This window comes from Carcharhinus amblyrhynchos, chromosome 15 (assembly GCF_965287045.1).
Source record: "Carcharhinus amblyrhynchos chromosome 15, sCarAmb.v2.hapA, whole genome shotgun sequence".
In the NCBI taxonomy this organism is placed as follows: domain Eukaryota; kingdom Metazoa; phylum Chordata; class Chondrichthyes; order Carcharhiniformes; family Carcharhinidae; genus Carcharhinus; species Carcharhinus amblyrhynchos.
The window spans coordinates 36,401,258-36,426,627 of record NC_137338.1 but is presented as its reverse complement, the minus strand read 5'-3'; the positions used below and the strand labels follow the sequence as shown (position 1 = coordinate 36,426,627).

At 41.6% G+C, this 25,370-nt stretch overlaps 2 protein-coding genes across 9 annotated transcripts in view; one reads left to right on the top strand and one right to left on the bottom strand.

Annotated features, from left to right (window-relative positions):
* gpr161b (G protein-coupled receptor 161b) overlaps positions 1 to 7,307 on the top strand; it is a 29,965-nt gene extending 22,658 nt beyond the window's left edge. For all 3 annotated transcript variants that reach the window (XM_080203818.1, XM_080203815.1, XM_080203816.1), the window contains exon 6: positions 6,447 to 7,307. In XM_080203818.1, the coding sequence (XP_080059944.1) occupies positions 6,447 to 6,718 (272 nt within the window). In that variant the 3' untranslated portion in view covers positions 6,719 to 7,307. The remainder of the gene's footprint in view (positions 1 to 6,446) is intronic.
* Positions 7,308 to 9,425: 2,118 nt separating this feature from the next.
* Positions 9,426 to 25,370, bottom strand: part of dcaf6 (ddb1 and cul4 associated factor 6) — a 136,202-nt gene continuing 120,257 nt past the window's right edge. For all 6 annotated transcript variants that reach the window (XM_080203808.1, XM_080203809.1, XM_080203810.1 and 3 more), the window contains 3 exons: positions 15,935 to 16,023; positions 12,973 to 13,078; positions 9,426 to 9,895 (listed from right to left, as the gene is read on the bottom strand). In XM_080203808.1, the coding sequence (XP_080059934.1) occupies positions 9,837 to 9,895; positions 12,973 to 13,078; positions 15,935 to 16,023 (254 nt within the window). In that variant the 3' untranslated portion in view covers positions 9,426 to 9,836. The remainder of the gene's footprint in view (positions 9,896 to 12,972; positions 13,079 to 15,934; positions 16,024 to 25,370) is intronic.

Here is a 25,370-nt window from a genome sequence, read left to right as displayed (position 1 = left end):
GATGACCTCTTGCTGCACTGTAAAGATTCTATGAATCCCTCCCACTATGCACACCAAGCCACATTGCATCCAGACACTAGCATTCAACATGAAGGATGTTGCTAAAGATCCTTACTTACCCTGATGTACCAATGTGCTTGGATGGCTTGTTAATGACATGTCCAGTATTCACAAGGGAGACATGACACGTAGGAAAAATATTGTGAAAGTTAGCATTGAATTGTCTTTTGGTCAAAAACATGGCTGACGTGCCCCAAAACCCATTTCATGGTATGATCCTAGGTATCCCCATTTAAAACACATTGTAATAGCACATTTCATTTTAACATGATTTGCAAATGAGTCATTCTCTGTCCATTTTTATTGAACAGTAATATGGTTTCTGTGCATGCTCAGTCTTTTAAAAGACTATCTGTTGCCTGTCACTTCTCCCACCCAGCTCTTCCCTGAACTTCCCACTTACTAACCCTCCCACCCATCACCCCTTCCCCAATCCTCCTGCTCAGCCCCCCATCCCAACGCTTCCATTCATCTCTCCTGAACACACTCTGCTTCCTGCCCCTCTCCCCAAGCCCTTGAGAGCTCAGGATATGGTCAGTGAGAGGGAGGGAGTCAAATGGCCTCCTGCACTGTAGGGATTCTACGATTCTTAAGCTGTGAGCTGGAGGAGCATTTTTGGGTCAGTTGGGATCAAGCCAGCCAGTAGGTGTTTAATGTACAAATTAAAGGGTTAGGAACATGACCCACACTTACTACACATCATCTTACAGTAATGTGATTTTCATTTAGTGTATTTTTACTTAGCACAGCCGGTTTACAAAGAACAAAGAACAACACAGCATGGGAAACAGGCCCTTCGGCCCAACGAGCCCGCGCCGCCGTCCCACTGTCTCAGTGACCTATTCATGATTTTAGTCTACGCCTAATGTGCGAGGATCAGGGAGGTCCAATTTAGGGACAATTTAGTACCCAATCAATCAGCCTAAAAGCACATCTTTGGGGATGTGGGAGGAAACCGGAGCACCCGGAGGAAACCCACGCAACCACGGGGAGAACGTGCAAACTCCCACAGACACAGGCCCAAATCCATGTGTCCACACAGTAACAGAGATAGTCTCTGAGCTGTCATGTTGCCCTTGACGTGGTCCAGTTTAAGCACACTAACGACATGAAGCAATAGGCAACTCCCGAAGCAACGTCCAAGAGCAGCCCACTACAACCTGCCGCATGCATGCCCCTTGCTGGACTTAAATGCCTGTGGAGACAAAAAAATTCATTATTAAACAGGCAAAGACTAACATCCCTGAGGCAAAACGTATTCCCAAGCCTACAATGTTTAGTAAGGCCTACTATATCCCCCTATATGTAGCCCGTTCATGTGGCTGTCTAAGTGACTCTTAAACAACCCTAGCGTGCCTGCTTCCACCACCTTACTCGGCAGTGCATTCCACACTCCCACTACCCTTTGCGTGAAAAACTGCCCTCTAATATTTGTCTTATACCTAGCCCCCCTCATCCTAAGCCCGTGACCCCTCGTTCTATCCATTTCTAATAGCGGAAAAAGCTTACCACCATTTACTCTATCTATCCCCTTCATAATCTTATAAACCTCTATTAGATCCCCCCTCAGCCGACGTCTCTCAAGGGAAAACAGCCCAAGTTCATTCAATCTTTCCTCGTAAGACAGCCCTTCCATACCAGGCAACATCCTGGTAAATCTCCTCTGCACTCTCTCCAGGATCTCTACATCCTTCCGGTAGTACGGCGACCAGAACTGGACGCAGTACTCCAAGTGAGGCCTAACCAACGTTCTATACAACTGCAACATCAGACTCCTACTCTTATATTCTATACCTCTTCCTATGAAGGCTAACATACCATACGCTTTCCTCATCACATTCTGCACCTGCACCGACACCTTCAGGGACTTGTGCACTTGCACCCCCAGGTCTCTCTGCGTATCTATACTCCGGATAGTTCTACCTTTTATCGTATAACTCCCCTCCACATTATTCCGGCCAAAGTGCATCACCTCGCATTTCTCCGGATTAAATTCCATTTGCCATCTATCTGCCCAATCTACCAGCCTGTCTATGTCCTGTTGCATTGCCAGGCACTGCTCCTCAGTACCCGCCAATCCAACCATCTTAGTGTCATCAGCAAATTTGCTGATCACACCACCTACCCCCTCTTCCAAGTCATTAATATATACCACAAATAGAAGAGGTCCTAGTACCGAGCCCTGCGGCACACCACTGGTGACAGACCTCCAATTGGAAAAGGAGCCTTCCACTACTACTCGCTGTCTCCTCCTCCCAAGCCAGTTCTCCACCCATCTACATACCTGTCCTAGTATCCCATGAGCCTTCACCTTTTCTATCAGCCTACCATGACGGACCTTGTCAAACGCCTTACTGAAATCCATATAGACGACATCAACGGCTTGTCCTTCGTCAACCGTTTTTGTCACCTCTTCAAAAAATTCCACTAGATTCGTAAGGCACGACCTCCCTGTAACGAAGCCATGCTGCGTATCCCTGATCAGATTGCAGCGCTCCAGATGTTCATACATCCTATCCTTGAGGATCCTGTCCATTAGCTTGCCTATAACTGAAGTCAAGCTCACCGGCCTATAATTCCCTGGGTTATCCCTCTGACCCTTCTTAAACAACGGTACTACATTTGCAATCCGCCAATCCTCTGGGACCTCACCTGTGTCCAAAGAAGAGACAAAGATTTGCGTCAGAGGCCCAGCAATTTCATCCCTCACCTCCCTTAACAGCCTGGGATAGATGCCATCAGGCCCCGGAGATTTATCCGTTTAGGAACATATTAGGAGTGCTAAATGAAGGAAAGCAAATTAATAGCAATCTAATGAATGGATTGATCTCAGATTTTGTACAGAAACCAAATAATTCCTTTGAGAACTTTTCGGTTGGTCAACTGGTTCTATGTACAAAAAAATTACTGATAAATCCATTGGGTTGCCTAAGATGGAGTACAAGCCCCTTTCCCAGGGTCCCATCCCAGTTAGTTACATCAAGGGCTCAAGCTTGGAGGCCTTAAGGATGCAGATGCACTGTGGGAATCTACCATTAAAGAACTGGTAAGATTCTCCGTTGGTTGTTAATCCTCACATTAGGGCATTGGTTGCAGGGTTAACTATATAGCTATGTGATTACAATTCCATTTCCTAGTGGCAGATGTATTCCTCTCAATTTCATGTCTCACCTTGCTGGCTGACCAGTAATGATCTGGCATGCTGTGGGCTTGCCTGTCTCAGATATAGTATTCAGAGAGAGTTGGGTGTACTCGTTATAGGAAATACAGCAAGTTAGGCAGGGGGTCAGAATACAAGAGTAAGGAAGTCTTGCTACAATTATGCAGGACTTTAGTAATGCCGCACATGGACTATTGTCAGTTTTATTCTCTCTGCACACATGCTGCCAGACCTGTTGAGATTTTCCAGCATTTTGCTTTTATCTTAAGTTGAAGGTGCAGACAAGAAAGGATATGCTGCTCAACAGCACCTCCAACTAAATGAGTATTTATTGGGGCTGGGTACACATCTAGACTGCAGTCAGGTTAGTGGCAATGCATATTCTATGCTCACTGGGCCACTTCCTGGCACTCAGTTTGCCTTATCAGTAATAGGCCATATGATCCCGAATAGTATTGTGCCACAGAGATTTGAGTGTCCTCATTACAAGAAACACAAAAGCATGCATCCACACACAACAAGCAGTTTGGAAGGCAAATGGCATATTTATTGCTAGGGGGTTGGAGTGCAAAAATAAGGAAGTCTTTCTACAATGGTATAGGACTTTAACGCCACACCTGGACGATTGTGACAGAGGAAAGGTATACTCCTATCAGAGGCAGTACGGAGAATGTTTACTAAATGCCTTGGGATGAGTAGTTATCCTATGAGGAGAGATTGAGTAGAATGGGCCCGTTCTCTGGAGTTCAGAAGAATATGTGCTAAATGTTTTGAAATTATTTAAGATTCCAAGAGGTTTGACAGAGGAAATGCTGGCCAGAATTTAGTGCTGGTGGTGGGGACTTGCTACAGACCCCGAAAGTGGCAGGGATTGGGATGAGGTACCTGCTCCAGCAATGAGTGTGATCCAAGTAATATTAAAAAATATATTAAAATATTATCCACTTTGGCAGGAATAATAGTAGGAGGAACTACTATTTAAAGGGCGAAAAGCTGCAGCATGCTACGGTGTAGAGGGACCTGGGGGTCCTTATGCATGAGTCGCAAAAACCCAGCCTACAGGTGTAGCAGGTGATCAGGAAGGCAAATGGAATGCTGGCCTTCATAGCGAGGGGGATTGAATATAAAAGTAGGGAGGTCTTGCTGCAACTGTACAGGGCACTGGTGAGGCTGCAGCTGGAGTACTGTGTGCAGTTTTGGTCGCCACACTTGCGCAAGGATATTTTGGCCTTGGAGGGAGTGCAGAGGAGGTTCACTAGGCTGATACCGGAGTTGAGGGGGATGAACTATGAAGACAGGCTGAATAGACTGGGCTTGTACTCGTTGGAGTTTAGAAGGATGAGGGGGGATCTTATTGAGATGTATAAGATGATGAAGGGGATGGATAGGGTAGAGGTTGAGAGGTACTTCCCGCTCAGAAAGGACAGCAGGACTAGAGGGCACAGCCTCAAGGTAAGGGAGGGACAGTTTGGAACGGAGTTGAGGAGGAACTTCTTCACTCAAAGGGTGGTGAATCTCTGGAATTCTCTGCCCATTGAAGTGGTGGAGGCTACCTCGATAAATATATTTAAGACGCGGTAGATAGGTTTTTGGTAGGCAAAGGGATTAAGGGTTATGGGGAGAAAGCGGGAAAGTGGAACTGAGCCACTTCAGATCAGCCATGATCTTATTGAATGGCAGGACAGGCTTGAGGGGCTAGATGGCCTACTCCTGCTCCTATTTCTTATGTTCTTAAGATGACCACCTGATCCCAACAGTGCTGATATAGGACACCAAAGTAGGAGGTCATATGCTTTATCTGGTGATCTTCCCAATGCCTAAATGCCAGCGGAGGTGGGGAGGCCTTAATTGGCCCCTTAAGTGACTCAATTGGGCTGTGGGCAGCAGGACTGTCTGCCACCATACCAGCTGCTGGTTATAGATGGTGGGATGATAACACCACATTTTCACTTTCCTGTGCCAGCTATGGTACCCTCTTCCTTGTAGCTTATTTCCAAAGAACTGCTAAAATCCAGTTTGCTGTTTTCCCCATAGCCTACAACATGAGATCTTCGCTGGAATTCTAAAGCCCTGCTCGCCACAGAATCAGAGTGGGCAAGAGACGGACATTTCCACTCTCACTCAAGCGAAGCTGTAAAATCCCACCCAATGTCTCAGGATAAGGAATTGATTTATTAAAGACTGAGACAAGTAGGAATTTCTGCAGAGGATTATGAATTTTTGGTATTCTTTACCCCTTAGGGGGCTCTAATGCTCACTCCAAGGTTATCTTATAGACTTTTTGACACTGGAATACAGGGAGAGAAAAGTGAGAATTGAAGTCAAATATCTCATTATGGCTGAACAAATTCAGGATCATGTGGCCTACTCCTGATAAGGCAAACTGGGTGCCAGGAACTCCCCAAGGGTGGCCCAGTGAGCAACACAATTCAGCATAGAATATGCATTGCCACTAATCTGACTGCAGTATGGATGTGTACCCAGCCCCAATAAATACTCAATTTAGTTCGAGGTGCAGTTTGAGCAGCATATCCTTGCTTGTCTGCACCTTCAAGATAAAAGCAAAATGCTGGAAAATCTCAACAGGTCTGACAGCATGTGTGGAGAGACAATAGAACCAATGTTTCAAGTCTAGATCACCCTTCATCATCTAGACCCGAAACGTTGGCTCTAGTCTCTCTTCATTGCTGCTGTCAGACTTGCTGAAATTTTCCAGCATTTTGTTTTTGGGTATACATTGGGGTGTGTGCTATTATTCCTGCTTTTGCAATATGTCTTCCATCAGCCACATGGCTGACAGGTCAGTGCATATTGCACTGGACACCTTTATACTATAAGTATAACCACATTGGCATATTACTATAGTTGATGTGAGGCAGGCACATCTAAGACAACTGAAGAATAGTTTGTTCCTTCTCAGTCTGTGCTGATGTCAGGAGATACCAGGACTTAGCATGAATGGTTTTGATCTGAGAACTGTGAAAAGCTTTTATTTCACCTTTGGGAAAATTAGTGGTTAGCCCATTGTTCATGTAGGTTCTCAGGTAAGTGTGAAGAACAAAAGGAGCTGATCAATTCTTTCAGCTAGCTAGATGTAGGAACAATACTGTTGCAAGGAATTCATGCTTTCAGGCAGGGAAAAGAAAATTAGCAAGAAGTCAAAAGATACTGATCTGAGGTTATGTTGGGATAAAAATGCTTTTAATTCAATCTTGTTCCTTTGCAGAGGAAGCTGATCAGTCTTCAGTCCTGCAAATCAAAGCAGATGTGCACAAAACTCTGGATAATTTTGCTGCCAGTTTGGCCAAAGCTATTGAGACGGATGCCAAAATGAGCCTTTTTGGAGAGAGTGGTTTACCTGGAGATTTGTTTACTATTATTAAAACTGTGCCTGGAGGTACCAGCAAAGGAAACAAAATTTCTGCAGGTCAGAGATTGAGGCTGGAGAGTATTGATGAAGGAATCGTTAATGATGGCACAGAGGAAGATAGTGCTTGAGGATTGAAGCATACTTGCAAAATAGAAAGGACACAGCCTTAACACATTTATTTCATCGTGTTAGATGCTGAGGTTTAAAGTATCTTACTATGCTTTCATTTGTTGTACAATTGTTCAAATATTGATATATAAAATGTTGGGAGAGCAAGTCACTAGAAAGATTTCAGTGGGAGAAGCCAAAGAAATGAGTTTACAGCTTTGACATCCATGCACATCCAAAAGTAGGTATTTTCATAATTTGGTTTAACATACAGACAGAATTAAATTCTTCAAAAGGGGAAAAGCTGAGAGAGGAAGACTGTTAACTCTAGGGAGCAAAAATTGTTAAAAGTTGTTCCACCAGTGTTTAATAAGTTTGTGCCTGCACTGTTGGTGCTGAGAACAGGCATGTAGTTGATCTGCTGCAGGTCCTTCCACAAAGATCAGGCAGCGAATAGAAATCTGGGTCTTTCTTATCCGCTGAGCTTCAATCCAAATGTGTTCAAAGCAAATATTACATGGGTGGGTGGGTGATGGGGTACTGATAAGGAAGGGACAATGAACAACTGCAAAGACAAATTCACTTATGTTTTCAAAAATGAACAACAGTATTTGATAACTTTGAGCTACACAGAGACTGCAAATGAAAGCTCTGGTTCAACAGACCTGTTGCTCCTAACCCTTTGTATTCAAAGCCTTGTTTAAAAATAGACATCTAGCTGGTAATTGTTTTTATTCTTAATTTTTTTATGAATATTTTTGGATGCACATGGAAACGTGAGAACCGATAGGAATGGAACATAAGCCAAACTCTTAGTATATATAGCTCAGCATTATAATTATACCATTCAAAATAGTAAATGTACGATTCTGCAGTTGCTCACAGTCAAGCGTTTACTTGTTTCTAAGTCATGTGCTATTCAGAGCTTTTTTTGTGTTTTAGACAACTAAATGTTATGTACTTAAGAACAAAAACATATTGAAAATTTTAGTTAAAATTGACAGGTTTGTCATTACCATGTTTTGTACTGAAATAAACCTGAAAAAGTTGTAATGATGTCCAACTTCTTTTCACACCAGTTTGACAGATTTAATATCTTACTAGCAATCCCTGCAGTGACTATGTAACGCAGGGCAAGATTTTTTAGATGGCAGGCTTCCCTACCTGCCACCTGGAGATGGCAAGGAAATGCATCCATTGATCATCACTGCACAGCCATTTAACACTTGGTTGGAGACTGGACTTCCACCCCTCAGTCAGGTAGCAGTCCATCTCGGAGAACTTCAGATTGACTGGCAGCTCTGTACTCGCCGTAAGGCCCTGGAATCAAGGGCTGAGGAGCAGTTGGTGATCTTGATGGACAGATTGTAGGGTAAGGATCACCTGCAGGGGACTGACCTTGGTGAGGGCTGGGCAAGGAGACGTAGTGAAAGGAAGCTGAAGGCAATCTCCTTCTTTCATTTCCCCTCTCCTGAAAAACAGGGCAGCCCTCCCCACATAACTGCAGGCAAGCAGGAAGGCAGTGGGGTCACCATCCTGGGGGAATTTTCATTTTTCAGGACAGTTGTGAAATCACTAATTTGCAAAAAGGCATGAGCAGTGGCAGATTTGCTGCTGATATTTAAAAAATTAATTATAACTTGTTTTAATAAGACTGAAGGGACACTGATCAGGGAAATCAAACATGGCAGTTGGAATTCAATGTGAGTACTGAAATATCACCTCATTGAAAGTAAATAGTATTCTGCATGAAAATTGGCTCATATCTGTCAAGCAATTCAGAATATAGGCACGAGGCATTACAGGCAGTTAACTGAATTCTAGATTTTGCCATAAAAGTCATACAGTATAAAAACCCAGAAGTGTTATAACTTATGCAAAACCTTAACTTACAACATTATAAAGCCTCAATGTGCCCATCCTATAAAGAGTGGAACATAGATTCAGATAAGAAAAACTTATGCTCCTTTTTCATTAGAAAAACAAGTTTTTAAAATCAGGAAAGGATGGGACAGAGGAGATAGAAGTAGATTGCTTCCAACAGTTTAGAATAAGGGGCATCAATAAACATTGCGACAGATTGGAATTACTGGTTCATGCGAACTTGACATTGGTGGATAAAAAGAAATGAGTCAACAACAATACTTAAGTGCCACCTGGACTGGTTGAACCAAGTGGTACATATACAAATTAAAGCATTGTCAATAACTCCTCTCCCATTTGGCATAGGCATCTTCCTAGCCCATACAAAATCTTACGACACTGCATGCAGTACCCAGCTACACGGTATAGGAAGGACCAAGAGGCTTTATGAAGAGTGTATTACAGATTCACTAGCTATCCTGTAAGAAGAAATACAAAGAAAAAGATGTACGTTTTTGTTAGGACGATGCAGACTATTGTATGAAATAATGGCAGAAACTAGCATTGAAGGAGATAATCACTGGCTGTGCTATAGTCTCCAGATTAGAACTTAAGTTCCTAAAATTGGAAGGTGGATGTCAATCATGGTATGAAGTGAAGCACTTCAGACTGTTCCTCCTTGCAACAAATCTGGTCAATAATTAGCAATGTTTGTGCAATACAGTTTGAAACATAAAGCCCATTGTTTGCAAGTCTGACATATGACAAAGGTCTTGATCTTCCTGGATTGTGAGAAAAATCTGTAAACTTTCCAATTCTACAATAATGCAATGGTTTTATGAATCTGTGCTTAGTAATAAAACAGTTTTTTAAATAACCAGACGTTTTAATGAATGTTTCCCCTCAGTGTACATGCATAACAGCAGGTTTAGAAAGGTTTCATCGTTACCCTCCTTTTTTAGTGTTTAATAAATCTCTACGCTCATAACACTGATCCAAGCACATATATTTTGCACACTAGAGAATATATTGCACTTGAAACCTCCAAGCATCTCATCCACAAAACATAATAATTAAAAGCAACTTACTTATTCTCTCCCACCTTCCTCATCCTAATTCATGCACACATTTTGCACCAAGAAATTGTCATATTAAAGTTTTTTTTCCAGAAAAAAGGAACTAAAATAACACTAAGGCTTTGTAGGGAAAATATACTGAATTTTCTTCTTATACAAAGTTCTTGATGCTTTTTTGTTCTTGAAGCAAGACAAATAATTATTCATCATCTTCATTCTCCTGACCAGAGCCTTCGGAGCGGTCACCTTCCAATCGATCTGTGCAACAGATGGTACCAATTATTAATAAGATAATATGGTTAAAAACTGTACTTGATCAGAATTATGTGTATATCTACTTAATCGATGCAATGAAAAAGCAATGTTTACAGAACTATCATTGATCTGTTTAATTAAAAAAACATGCGGCGGCAGAGGCCTTCTATTTAAATAATTTTATCCCTTATGAAACCACTGTTTTGGATTAGCTTTCATATCAAAAGTTAGTTTAGTGATGTGGCTCCACTGCAAATTGCCTAGGAATGTATGACAGTGAAGTGTTCAATTTTGGGTACTGCACCAGTAAATTAAAGGAAAGTCAGTTTAAGACAGATCTGAGTAAATTACTTTTGAACAATGCTTTGCCCATACCATAACTTGTACTGTAAGTGTGGCTTCAGGTAGAAGAAAAATCTCAGGCTAGCACCTGGGGAAAGTAATTAATTAAATTTCTTGAATAGAGTACTTTGTGTTGAAAATTTCCCATAACTGACTGCCTTTTCACAGCAATAGAAAAACTTAATTCCCCCAATGCATTGCACCATTTGCTACCCAGAAGTAATGCTACTCCATTTTAACTAACCACTAGCAAAAGTACGATAACAACTTTATCCCTCAAGTGTAAAAACATTTGGAGCCACAGCTATTTAAAGATAATTTAACTCTGTTCTGTGACTTTGAGAATATGAACTGGAACAAAAGCTGAAAAATAACTGCAAAGATAAATCCCAATGGCTGATCTTCCCAAGGACTGCTTCAACGCTCTGTTCTGCAGTTACTATAAAGTGACTTTATCTGCACATACAGAACACTGAACATAAACAGTCCATGCAGCCCAACCAGTCCATGCTTCACTCAACTGAAAATGGTACAAGGCCTTTTACATTGTTGTAAGTTTTCAGATAATGATGGAAAATACATCAAACCATGCAATTTAGACTACAAACTATAGGTTGGAATTTTTGGAAGCAAACATTTAGTTTGCAGAGCATATCTTACATTTTAATGGAACACCTACCTCACAACTCCAAAGATACAAAATCGAAAGATAAGACACTTTATTAACTCATCACCAAACCTGCACCAATGTCCATCATACAATTTTAGTTAATGTAATCACTGAATCTCCATAGTCCTTTTCTATGGTAGCTGTAATACAGTGAAATGGCAGACAGGAAGACCTGGCAGAAAACAGCTCTTTAGTTGGCCAACGAGCTGCTAATTATTCCTAGAAAAATCATGTGTCCTATGTCAGAAAATAGTCCTTAGGGAATGACAATTAATCACTGATGGATGGGATGGCACCCAGTTTTTACTGTGCCTCCAACTTCCCAGCTATTAACGTTGGTGAATATACTGAATCAATGTGTAACACCCTGTCATATGCCTGGAGTCACTAAATAACCAATCAGAACAGAAACAAATTCCTTATGGTCATTCACTATAACAAATGATAACTGACATTTTCAGTCACACAAAAAATGGATTTTCTTCCAACTCAGAAGTATACAAAATTCAAGTGGCTAATAAAGTACATCCAGATAGATGTTAAGAACAGGGAACGTTGTCTTTACTTCAGTAAGCAATATGACAAATTACTCTTCATAGCTTCCCTGAAAATTAATAACTGGATGTAGCGATGCAAAAGCTGTGATCAAATCATGAATTTATCTTGCGCTCATGAATGATAAAATTTAAATCCTGTTCCACAGATTAATTAACTTCTATGTGCAGAAGTACTAATTATGGAAGCTTGATACAAAAATATCATTATAGCAGTTACATTTTCTTTGACAATTCTGTCCTCAGTTAAAGTTCTTCAGTTATCTCTGGTAGCAATAACAGCATTTAGTTAGGTGGAACGGTGGCATACCTAAACTCAGCCCCAAGGTCAACCTTCTCATCCTGCTGCTAATTGAGACTTTCAAGTAGCCAAATAATGCTCATTTAAGAACTTCATCCCATCAGTGCCAGTATTAACCCAGCAAGCACAGCTGCTGAAACAGTGTGGGCATCTTATTATCTCTTGGGGTGGGGTGGGACAGGGCAGGGAATGGTGAGGTAGCCTCTCTTGATCAAAGACATTCATTACCTGGGACAATACATTGGGAGGGTGGAGTGGACCACAGAGCCACTTTCTCTGCCTTTACTGTCAACCCACCTCCCTGCAACTCCCAAATTAATCTTGTGGCTTCAGCTGTTCTGCTTTCCTGGGACTCTGGTGTCTTCCTTCTAGGAACAGCCAAAGCCTCCCCCGTGGTCTCTGTTGAGAGCAAGAGCTGCCAGCCCCCGACTGCTTGGCAATTCTTGCTAGGCAAGGCTTCTGCCCCACGGTCTTGATTCAAGGGAAAGAACTGCTGCTTGCCTCATCATTATCTGACTGGCTTGTGTCTTGATGGATCTTCCCAAAAAGAGGCAGCGCAAGTCTCTCACTGGCTTTTTAGCCAGCAGGTGAGACTCCTGCATCCTCAACAAGATTCTGCCCTTAATCTCTAAAGTTCAGTCTTCTACAACACCCAATCATTCAACTCTGGTTTTTAAATTTTCTCATTCTAAATTCCAACATTCTTGTTTCCTTAGGTGTAAGGCAATACAGATCAGCCCAAAAATTCCCCCATAGCATCATTAATATTCTAAGGTTGCCTACCAGTAGAGATGTTTGCGTATTAGGACTTTTTCTAGATAAAAATCAGTAAAATAAAATCAAACATGCCATGTAGAGAGGAATATCAAGTGCAAATACTGATTGAGCCAATGTGGGTTTATATTGGGATCTTCAGCTAAACTTGCTTTTAATGCCTGCAATCCATGGGAAGATCTGTAATGTTATGGTTTCACTGGAAGCGTAATTCACACTAAGGATTACGTTGGAGTTGTTTTAGAAAATTTTAGGGCACATGTTGTGAATGTGCAACGTCTTCCGAGACATAGAATCAAGATATAATGTAGGCAGAGGTTGCTGACACCAAAATCAATCTGCAATGAATTGACTTAATTTGAATTGGACCAAATTTGGAGCTGTTCCAATGTCAAAAGTGCAGCACAAACAGGCTGTGAAGTATGGAACAATTTCTGACCTGTTCTAATGTGGTTGAGTGAAGCCAACATTCTTAGCATGAATGACGCTGGAACTGTGATGGTGTTCCTCGTCTCCTCCAACATCAATTCATTGCGACTTATCACCTGCAACACAAAGTAGAAATCAATTGTCATTGCCTTTTTGTGGTGTTGTTCTTGTTCTCTAAACATTGGTCAAGTTCTTTTGTATAAACTGGCGCACAACAAACTCCCATCAACGTAAAGCAGCTGGGAACCTTAAATTCTTAAGCATCACAAGCATAGCTTTTCTTCGAAGTTTATGATTTAAAATATTACAGCTTCATCTTAATTAAGTGAAAAAGACTAATTTCACACAACAAAATGGCAAGATTAAAGGTAGCAAAACTAATTTTTTTTTATTCGTGGGACATGGCTAGCCAGCATTTATTGTACATCCCTAGTTGCCCTTAGCTAGGCCATTTCAGAGGGCTGTGGCTCTGGAGTCACATGTAGACCAAACTAGGTAAAGATGGCAGATTTCCTTTCCCAAAGGGCCTTAGTCCATCTAATTTTTCTTACAAGGTAAGATCTGGAGGAATTTACAAAACTTGCCTAAATTTACCATAAAGTCTCACTGATAGCAAAGTTCGGGGGGGGGGGGCGGGGGTAACAAATGTCTCAGGAGTGTGACTTTAAATTCATCACTCTTTAGTCCTGCTTTCCTACCCCATTAATTAGGCTGCTGTGGACAATTGCTTTGCTTAAAACTGACTGGGCCTGCTAGCTATATACAAACGCTTTGATATGTTACTTTTCAGCATTGTGTGGCTGTACCTTCCAGTCAGAATTCTATTATGTTGTTGGCTTCATCAGGTTAAATTTGGCAGGGGACAGTCTAGGAGGGAATGTCTTGTGACAATATGTTCACACACTGATAGATTTATCCATTTTGACCACACAGCTGATAACAGCAGTAGCTAGTTTACATGTTCCACTCTGAATACATAAAAGGGTGGAAAAAGAAGCAGACACACACTGATGTGTGGCTTAAATTAATGTTGCTGGACTAGTAATCTAGAAGCCCGGGTTAATGCACTGCAGAGTTTAGGTGGAATTTGAATTCCGTTAGTAAATCTGGAAGATAAAGCTATTCTCGATAATGTTAGCTTAACTATCCTCCATTGTCATAAAAATCCATCTGGGATGTAATTCTGCCATCCTTACCTGGTCTGGTCTACACGCGACTCCAAACCCATGGAAATGTGGTTGACTCTTAACTGGCCTCGGAAATGGCCTAGCAAGTCATTCAGTTAAAGGGAAAATAGGGATGGGCAACAAACATTGGCCTTGCCAGATGTACCCACATTCCACGATAGAGGGGCAAAAAAAAAACAATGATGTGGCTTCCAATCATCCTTAATAAAGAGGAAAAAAAGTGAATGGCATTTAGTTGTAATGCCCCTACCACAAATGGCCTAGAATTTGGACATGAACACCTATTTTTTTTTGGGTAATACTCGGACTAACAAGGCCCCAATAAAACAGCAAGGAGTGTGTGCATTTTTTCAGCTAGAAGTGCACTGACAGATTGGGTGAGGACAAACATGAAGGCTTCACTACCCATGCAGATGTCAGGCCATTTATTTGATATGCGAAGGGCTGAACCCCTGCATGAGGATTTTCTCAAAGATCGACTTACCCTAAAAGCCCAGCACCAGCTACACTCAAAGAAAAGAGTACTAGGAATTGCTAGTACTCAACTTGGGCGGCAACTTAGATGAAAGTTGAGCCCACATGAGCAGTGTTCTTCTTGACCCCACATTTAACAACCCCACCAGATCATCATCGCGCTGGACCCCCTATCCCACATTCCCTCATCCAACATGAATTCTAAAACTGCAGTGGTAGCTTTTCTTCACTAAATTCAGTACAAGCATGCAGAAACCTGGTAGAAGCATGACTAAAAAGATGAGGCAATCATAGCGGACCAAGAAGTGGCTCTTCTTTGCACCAGACCAAAGTAAGTATTCTGCTTTCTCTGCCAATAAAAGCAATCAGATCTTCCAGACTTCTAAACTTGTCCCCAGTGACACCGGTCTGATATACACAACTCTGACATCAGACTTTTACAATGACCCCATCATATTGGGGCGTAAGGCACAACTTCTGGGGAGCTTCAGCCCGCACCACTCTGATGTAGGGAATACACTCTGTGCCTCTAAACTTCTAGGCTATCAGAAGATAGAATAGAGATGCAGCTAAATGGAGCAGCTCCTCTGTACTGTGCAATATTTTAATGCATTATTCTATTATTCTATCTCATTAGCTGATGAGGAATTAGTGAAATTCATAACATCAATCTTTACCTCTTTGGAAGCTGGAATCCTTTGGTCTATACTGTAATTATCAGGCTACTATCAAGTCCTAATATGCCAAATCCACCATTAACAATTGATCAGTATTCTTGTGAACCAATTCATCTAGATTTTCCTCTCTACTAATGCATTTCATGGTACAGTTAAATCCCAATTGAAGTCATTATTCTCCCCCTCTTTTGTGAAAACATGTGCAATTAGGGAGACAGAATGTGAAATAATAAATGAAATCAACAGAGCAAGAGGGGAAGTTTTAAACATCTTTGAAATTGGATAAATCCCTAAGCCTGGATGAAATGTATCCTGGGCTGTTAAAAGAAGCAAGAGAAGACAAGGGTGGCAGCTGTGGCCATCATTTTACAATCTCATCTAACTACGGGTGTGATACCAGTGGACTGCAAGGCACCTAACATTGTAGCATTGTTTAAAGAGGAAGAAAAAGATAGATGGAGTAATTACAGGCCAGTCAGTCTAACCTCAGTGAAAATAATTGTAAGGGACAGAATATACTTTCATTTGATGATAATAGCCTCATTAACTTATCTTCTTGTAAAACATATTTCTCAAGATGATAATGCACATCTCGAATCACTTTAAGGACAAATGTTAAAAAGAAATTGCATACCTCTTCTGCAAGTTTTCTGTCAAAAGCTGGTATTCCCTCTAGTGGTGTCCAGATCTTGACATCATAATCTATACCAGAGGAAGCCAAAACTATGAAAAACAGAATAAATAATTATGAGTCATCGCAAACTCAGGTCATTAACATTTTTATAAACATGGTTATAACCAAAATATTGTTGCAGAATAGCCTGAAATCAGTTTTAGAAGTTCTATCACAGAATCGTTATGATGCAGAAGGAGACCATTTGGCCCAATGTGGATACATAAGAGTTTCTACAACCAGTCCTCCATTTAGCGACAACAATGCACAAACATTAATGAGAGATCAGTGTACAATTTTGTCATTCTTTTAATTAACGCAAGAGCTTTGTCTCATGGAAAGTGTTAATCCACATGTATAACCCTGGAAACGACAGGGTGGTTCTTTTTCAGCAGCATTGATGACTGTAGCACATTGTTTTCTTAAACTGACTCAAAAAGTACATATCATAAAATAATTTGGGAATAAAAGTGTCAAAGGTTTTCTTCATGCATTTAAAACAATGCATTTAACATATAGGGCAGCACGGTAGCACAGTGGTTAGCACTGCTGCTTCACAGCTCCAGGGACCTGGGTTCGAACCCTGGCTTGGGTCACTGTGTGGAGTTTGCACATTCTCCTCGTGTCTGTGTGGGTTTCTTCCAGGTGCTCCAGTTTCCTCTCACAGTCCAAAGATGTGCGGGTTAAGTTGATTGGCCATGCTAAAAATTGTCCCTAGTGTCCTGAGGTGTGTAGGTTAGAGGGATTAATGGGTAAATATGTAAGGATATAGGGGTAGGGCCTGGGTGGGATTGTGGTCGGTGCAGACTTGATGGGCTGAACGGTCTGTTTCTGTGCTATAGGGTTTCTATGATTCTATGATTAAAAAAAAGTGTGCGTTGTTCTTTTTACTTAGACATTTTTATATTACCTATATTTTTTATTGAAATATATTTTTCTTTAACCTTGTCAAGCTTTCTGGTTTTTTTGGTATTTGATTTGTTCATACGCAGCAAGGATGGACAACATTCAAGCCTGGAATGACAACTGGCAAGCTATATTCACACCATGAATGTACCAGACAATTAATATTTCCAACAAGAAACAATCCAACTATCTCCCCATGACATTCAATGGCATTACCATCGCTGAATCCCCCACTTTCAACATCCCGGGACTTACCATTGACCAGAAATTGAATTGCAATAGCCATATAAATACTGTGGCAACAAGAGCAGGTCAGAGCCTGGGAATTCTGTGGCAAGTAACTCTCCTCTTAACTGCCCAAAGCCTGTCCACTATTTACAAGGCACATGTCATGGGTGCACTTCCATCAACACGCAAAGCTTGACACCATCTAGGAGAAAGCAGTTGGCTTGATTGGCACCTGATTCACCACCTACAACATTCACTTCGTCCACCAGTGATGCACAGCAGCAGCAATGTGTACCATCTACAAATGCACTACAGCAACTCAACAAGGCCCCTTCAACAGCACCTTCCAAACCCGTGATCTCTAGCATCTAGAAGGACAAGGACAGCAAATGGGAACAAGTTTCTTCCAACCCACAAACATTCCAGACATGGAACCATATCATGGTTCCTTCAGTGTTCTTTAGTTAAAATAAATGCTGGCAGAACCCAGGACGTCCACATCTCTTGAAAGAATAAAAAAAACTTAGTCAAGCAGGGCCATTCCTGTTTAACCAAAATGATCAATATTTTCAAATATTCTTCCGCAACCATAGCCACCTCGTGTGTGCCACTGAATACCAGAGAGATTCCCCATTGAGCATCCACCTCACTCATGTTATTCTACTGGATCAGGAAACTGCCTTTTGATCTATTATACAGAATTTCCCAATGTCAAAAAAATTGGGACATCTAAGGAAAAGTTGTGCTTTTAAGATTGTAATATTGTACTGTTTCAACAAACAAAGGATAGGGAAAGTAAGTCCTTATTGACACCAGTTTACTACTTTCTTTAGAGTCTCACCAACTGCAGTACCATTGTCTATGCTCACAAACATGTAAAAGGTCCATAAATGACCAGAACAATTAAATCAATATCAGGAAAATTCAGGGATTAATTCTTTTCTCATCTACAAACAAGGGCTCAGGTAATCAGTGAAATGCAACATTCATTGGTGTATTGTCTCTTCCGTATTGAAATTAAATCTCACTTGACTGCAACAACAACTACTTTCATTTAGACAATACCTTTAATATAGAAAATTGTCCAAAAGATGCTAGCAAGGGATACACATTAATTGGAAATCAGGAAATTTTCCATCAGTTAAGCATTTATTAATTAATTAAACCAAACTAGAAAAGTAACAAAAGCTCAACAATTCATTTAGATTACAGCTTTACGTACATGCCTGTGAGATGTTAATAAAAACTTGGATCCAAATGTCCGAAGTTATTATAATGGCTTACATATATTTCATAAATAAATATCAATAATATATCATGTAGACCTGTTAATGACACTGGGTTAATGCCAATAGCATACTTATGTAGCAAATAAATTTGCCAGTAAATTTTAACAAGAAACAAAATTTCATTTTTTTTGCTATGAATGGTTCACCTTCATCTTGCGGCCACCTCTATAATTTGTATCAGCTAAACTTTATTAGCTTCATATTTTCATTATACTGACAGAATTTCTCTGAGCAATTGTTTTTATGAAACATAATAAAATAATGGTAGGCACATAATAAAATAAACAGCGGCATAATTACATTTCCAGTCTCTCACACTCTCCAAACTACTAGGTCCCTTTTGTCCCATACCCTTTGTTACATTTCCAATATTCCTCCCTTTCCTCATAAGTCTCTCTTGGCTGCAATTTAAACCTGAGCAAAAACACATTCAAGTATGTAAGGCATAAGATGCAGACAAGTTTCCTATGAGTTCAGATATCCTTAAGAACCTAGAAAATTTGAGTGCTCACAAGCCATTAAATTCTGCTGCTCAAAGTGGTAGCCCTGCCTAATTACTATCCACTCAGTCAACAGTAACACCTTGTATTTATACAGCATATTTTAACAGAAGAAAACTTTGCAATGTGCTTCGCAAGGGCATTATAAAGCAAAATCTGACAGCCAACAACTTAGAGAGATATTAGGGTAGATGACAAAGCGCTTGGTCAAGGAGATAGGTTTTAAGAAGTGTTTTAAAGGAGACATGAGGACTAATAGTGAGCAGTTTTGGCAGATAAAACAGGATCCAATCATACTTTATGTGGTCCAGTGTTTTATATGTCCACAGCAAATTAGCCAACCTTCATTAAGTATATTAACAGTAAACCAAGAATTGGGGAAGAGGCAAGTTTCTAATGGTCGTTTAATGAAAGCATCAGCATTACTTTGAATGATGGTTCATAGTTGCAGAACATGGGATAATGAAAAAAATGAAAGAAGAATCACCAAAACCCATTCTATAAACTTGTCACAACATTCAGATATCACTATGAGGATAAGGAGGTACCACAAGTACCGATATATTAGCAACCTGACCAGATTGAAGAAAATGCAAGTTACCTGCTGGTAACCAAAGCATATCTATTAGTAATCAGCCAATTAGTAAGAGATGGACTAATATGAGCAGAATGCAAAAAAAAGTTTTGCAAGTTCTTTTCCTGGACATTATAGACTGCTTGAGATTACATTCTATTTCCCCCCTTCTCCCTGGAGAGATGAAGGATGACAGGTGACCTGACAGAGGTTTATGAGATGCTGAGAGGTATACATAGGGTGGATTCTCAGAGGCTAGTTCCCAGGGCTGAAATGCTCACTATGAGAGGACACAGGTTTAGGGTGCTGGGGAGTAGGTACAGAGATGATGTCAGGGGTGAGTTTTTCAGTCAGAGGGTGGTGAGTGAGTGGAATTGGCTGCTGTTGGTGGTGGTGGAGGCAAACTCGCTGGGGTCTTTTGAGAGACTTCTGGGCGAGTCCATGGGATTTAATGGAATTGAGGGTTATAGATAGGCCTGGTAGGAAGGGATATGATCAGCACAACTTGTGGGCCGAAGGGCCTGTTTGTGCTGTAGTGTTCTATGTTCTCATGCACACTTTGAAAAAAACATAGTGACTTAGGAGCACTATAACAACATAACATAAGAAGTAGGAGCAGGAGTAGGCCATCTAGCCCTTTGAGCCTGCCCCGCGATTCAATAAGATCATGGCTGATCTGAAGTGGCTCAGTTCCACTTTCCCACTTTCTCCCCATAACCCTTAATTCCCTTGTCTGCCAAAAACCTATCTACCCGTGTCTTAAATATATTTATCGAGGTAGCCTCCACCACTTCAACGGGCAGAGAATTCCAGAGATTCACCACCCTTTGAGCGAAGAAGTTCCTCCTCAACTCCGTTCTAAACTGCGCACCCCCACCTCCCCCCCCCAGCCTTATCTTGAGGCTGTGCCCTCTAGTCCTGCTGTCCTTTCTGAGCGGGAAGAATCTCTCTACCTCTACCCTATTCATCCCTTTCATTATCTTATACGTCTCTATAAGATCCTCCCTCATCCTTCTAAACTCCAACGAGTACAGACGCAGTCTATTTAGTCTCTCTTCATAGTCTAACCCCCTCATCTCCAGTATCAGCCTAGTGAACCTCCTCTGCACTCCCTCCAAGGCCAAAATATCCTTGCGCAAGTGCGGCGACCTAAACTGCACACAGTACTCCAGCTGCGGCCTCACCAATGCCCTGTACAGTTGCAGCGAGACCTCTCTGCTTTTATATTCTATCCCCCCCACTATAAACGCCAGCATCCCATTCACCTTCTTGATCACCTGCTGCACCTGCAGACCGGGTTTTTGCGACTCATGCACAAGGACCCCCAGGTCCCTCTGCACCATAGCATGCTGCAGCTTTTCGCCCTTTAAATAGTAATCCCTCCTACTATTATTCCTGCCAAAGTGGATAACCTCACACTTGCTAACATTGTACTCCATCTGCCAGGTCCTCGCCCACTCGCTCAGCCTATCCAGATCCCTCTGCAGACTTTCCACACCCTCCGCACAATTCGCTTTTCCACTCATCTTTGTGTCATCAGCAAATTTTGTCACCCTACACTCAGCCCCCTCCTCCAGATCATCTATATAAATGGTAAATAGCTGAAGCCCCAGCACCGATCCCTGGGGCACTCCACTAGTCACCAACCGCCAATCAGAATAGCACCCATTGATACCAACTCTCTGCCTCCTATTAGACAACCAATCCTCTATCCACGCTAACACCTTACCCCCAACTCCATGCCCCCTAACCTTCTGAAGCAACCTTTTGTGCGGCACCTTATCAAACGCCTTTTGAAAATCGAGAAACACCACATCCACCGGTTCCCCTCTGTCTACCGCACTAGTCACATCCTCATAGAATTCCAACAAATTCGTCAAACACGACTTCCCCTTAACGACTCCGTGCTGCGTCTGCTCTATCAAACAATTCTTTTCGAGGTGCCTCGCTATTTCTTCTTTGATGACGGATTCAAGCATTTTTCCAACAACAGACGTTAAACCAGCCAGCCTATAATTCCCTGCCTTTTGCCTGCTACCTTTTTCAAACAGCGGCGTAACATTAGCCGTTTTCCAATCTTCTGGCACTTCCCCGGAATCCAGCGAAGTTTGGTAAATAATCACTAAGGCATCCACTACTACCTCTGCCATTTCCTTCAGATCTCTGGGATGCATTCCTGGGGACATGTCCACCATCAGTCCCGCTAGTCGATCAAGCACTACCTCTCTAGTGACAGTAATCGCATTCAGGCCCTCAACTTCTACCATTCTTCTATCTTTAATATCCGGCAAACTATTCGCGTCCTCCTCTGTGAAGACTGAGGCAAAAAGCTTATTTAAGGCCTCAGCCATTTCCTCATCTCCCACCACTAAATCCCCCCTCTCATCCTCTAAGGGTCCAACATTCACTCTAGCCAGCCTCCTCCTCTTTATATATCTGTAAAAACTCATACTGTCCTTTTTTATATTTAGCGCTAGTTTAGCTTCATAGTCTATCCTTCCTTTCTTTATCAACTTCTTAGTCATTCTTTGTTGATTTTTAAACCTCTCCCAATCTTCTACTCGCCCACTACTTTTAGCCACTCAAAGTATCAGCTTTTAATTTAATACTCTCCTTTATTTCTTTCAATAACCACGGCTGATTATCCCTTCTCCTACATTCCTTCTTTACCACTGGAATATATTTCTGCTGAGCACCGAAAAAGATCTCCTTAAAGATCCTCCACTGTTCCTCAGCAGTCCTACTGACCAATCTGCACCCCCCCAATCTACATTTGCCAATTTCTCTCTCATCCTATCGTACTCCCCTCTGTTCAAACAGAGGACACAAGTCTGGGACCCTACTTTCTCATCCTCCATCTGCATCAAAAACTCAAGCATACAATGATTGCTCGTCCCAAGAGGATCCCTCACAACAAGATCCCTAATTCTTCCTGCCTCGTTACACAACACCAGATCTAAGATAGCTCGCTCCCTTGTTAGTTTCCTTGAACAGTGTGTGACGGAACAATCTCTACAGCATTCCAAGAATTCTTCCTCAAGCCCACCGCGTCTGACTTGGGTCAACCAATCAATATGCAGATTGAAATTCCCCATAATTATCACCGTTCCATTTCTGCACGCATCATTTATTTGCTTGTTTATAGCCCCCCCCACCTCCAAGTTATTATTTGGGGGCCTAAAGACCACACCCACCAGCGTCTTTCTCCCCTTACTGTTCCTTATCTCTACCCACTATGATTCCACGTTCTGCTCTTTGGAGCCTATATCTTCCCTAACTACCGCCCTGATAGTATCCTTAATCAGCAGAGCTACCCCACCTCCTTTTTCCTCCTGTCTATCCTTCCTAAACACTTGATACCCCTAGACATTCAGCTCCCAGTCCCTGTCACCCTGCAACCATGTTTCCGTAATGGCCACCGTAATGGACCACGATGGAGTAGACCATTCAGGCATTCGAGCCTGCTCCAACATTCAATAAGATCCTGATCTGGCTGTGGTCTTAACTCCACTTTCCTGTCTGCCCCCACAATTTTTTATTCTTTTGTCTATCAAAAATCAATCTAAGTTAGCCTTGACAAATACAAGTTCCTCTGTTTTCTGGGGAGCAGAATTCCATGGACTTACAATTCACAGAGAAAAAAAATCATCATGTTCTTAAACGTGTCCACTAGTTCTAGCCTTCCCCTGTAAGAAGAAATGTTCTCCTAGTATCAACCCTATCTAGTCCTCTCAGGATTTTTCAATATCACCTTTCATCCTTTTAAGCACCAATGAGTATAGGCCCAACTTTTCTTCAAAGAATAAGCCCTTCATCCCAAGAATGAGAGAATCTTCTCAGAACTGCTTCTAGAAGCAACTTTTGTTTCATTACTTTTATGTAGTATTTATTCTGAAAAACTGTCAAAACTTCTCCATTATATATTTTTGATGAATCAAAAACCTTTTATTGATTCTATCACAAATTTTTCTTTTTTCAAATAAGGAGACCAAACCCTCAAAATAAAGTTCAACCAAAGAAAACTTTTATGTGACGAGCACTGTGGGGAGGCTAAAATTGCAAAAGGAAATGTGCACATATTTTATAAAATCATAGACTTTTATTACTTTAAAGGTTCAGTATAGGAATGAATAGAACATCCCAAGTCAATTCACAGGAGCATCAGAAAACAAAGCATAACATGGAATCACAGGAGATATTAGCTCAGATGAATAAAAGTTTGGTCAAAGACTTTAAGAAATGTCTTCAAGGAAAGCAAGGTAAAGAGACAGAGAGGTGTACAGAGGGAATTCCAGAGCTGGGGGCCTATGCAAATGAAGGCACAGCCAATTATGGTGGACCGACTAAAGTAGGAAATGCTCAGGAATTAAATAAGCTCAGATATCACAGTTGTGAGGCTGAAGGAGATTACAGAGACAGGGAAGAGAGAGGCTATGTAGTGATTTCAAAACATGGATGCCTGGGAACCGATATAGGTTAGCAAGCACAGGGGTGTCAGGGGAATGGAACTCGGTGTAAGTTTTGACACTGGCAGCAGAGTTTTGATTACCTCAAGATTCTGGAGTCTAGACAGGAGGTGGACTGGAACAGTCAAGTATGGAAGTAACAAAGGCATGAATGAGAGTTTCAATAGCAGATGAGCTGAATCAGGGGTGAACTTGTGCAGTGTTACAGAGGTGGAAATAGGTGGTCTTAGTGATGGTGCAAATAAGTGGTCGTAAACTCATCTTGAAGTCAAATGTGACATCAAGATTTACACAGATTGGCTTAATCTCAGACTTTTGCTAGGGAGAGGGATGAAGCTGGTAGGTAGGAAATAGAGATGAAGTGGGGACCAAAACAATGGCTAGTTTTCTCAATATTTAATTGGAGAAAATTTGTACTCATTCGCTACGGGTTGTTGAATAATCTGATAAATTAGCAACAGTGGAGGAGTAGAGAAAGGTGGTGGTGAGGTTGTGTGTGTAGGAATAGAGAAAGGTGGTGGTGAGGTTGTGTGTGTAGTCAATGCTGTTTTTTCAGATGGTGTCAGTGAGGGACAGCTCTCTTGGCTGGCATCATACCATCTACGCCAGATGATGGATGTGCAGCAAGTCAAATCTGTTGGGATAGCTTCATATGGTCCACTTTTGCTAATGGCTGAAGAGACCAATCTATGAGAGGCATGCCTTGCTACTGCTTCCGCAGATCAAATGGCTATTAGGTGTTCTCGGTGCCTGTTGCCAAGCTGCTGTAACTATTGCCAAGGGGCAGCATGTAGATGATAAATAAGAGGGAGATATCAGAAGTAATGGTGCAAAAGCAGGAAGGAAAGCCACTGCAAGTGATTCTGTGGCTATGATAAGAATAGAACAGGTGAGAGCTGTCCCACCCAGCTGCATGATAGTAGAGAGGTGTGATCAACAGTATCAAAGGTGGTAGGGTAGGTTGAGAAGGACAAGGGGGAAGTTTACTTCTTTCATAAACACATAATACGTCATTTGTGACTTTGAGAAAAGCTGTTTCAGTACTCTGGCAGGGGCGGAACCTAATTGGAAGGATTCAAATATGGAGCTTGAAGAAAGATGTGAACAGATTTGGGAGACAACAACACGTCCAAGGATATTGGAGAGAGGTGCAGTGAGTGAAAAGGTTGATGGGAGAAACAGTGATGGGTTTACTGTTCATAATGAGCTAGTGCCTAGATGAGCCAGTTGGAGGATGCTAAGAGAGGCACAGAGGGAAACTATAGGTTTATCTAAGGGAGTCAAACCTCAGATGGCAGCATGAGAGCAGAAGGGTTGAGGAGTTAGGTTGTTTTAAGGAATTGTGAGGGCACAATTTCAGGATGTGGAAAAGTGAAAGAAGGCATGACAACTAAAGTAAGATCTAGGAGGGGTGCAGAGAGAAGTTAAAAAGAG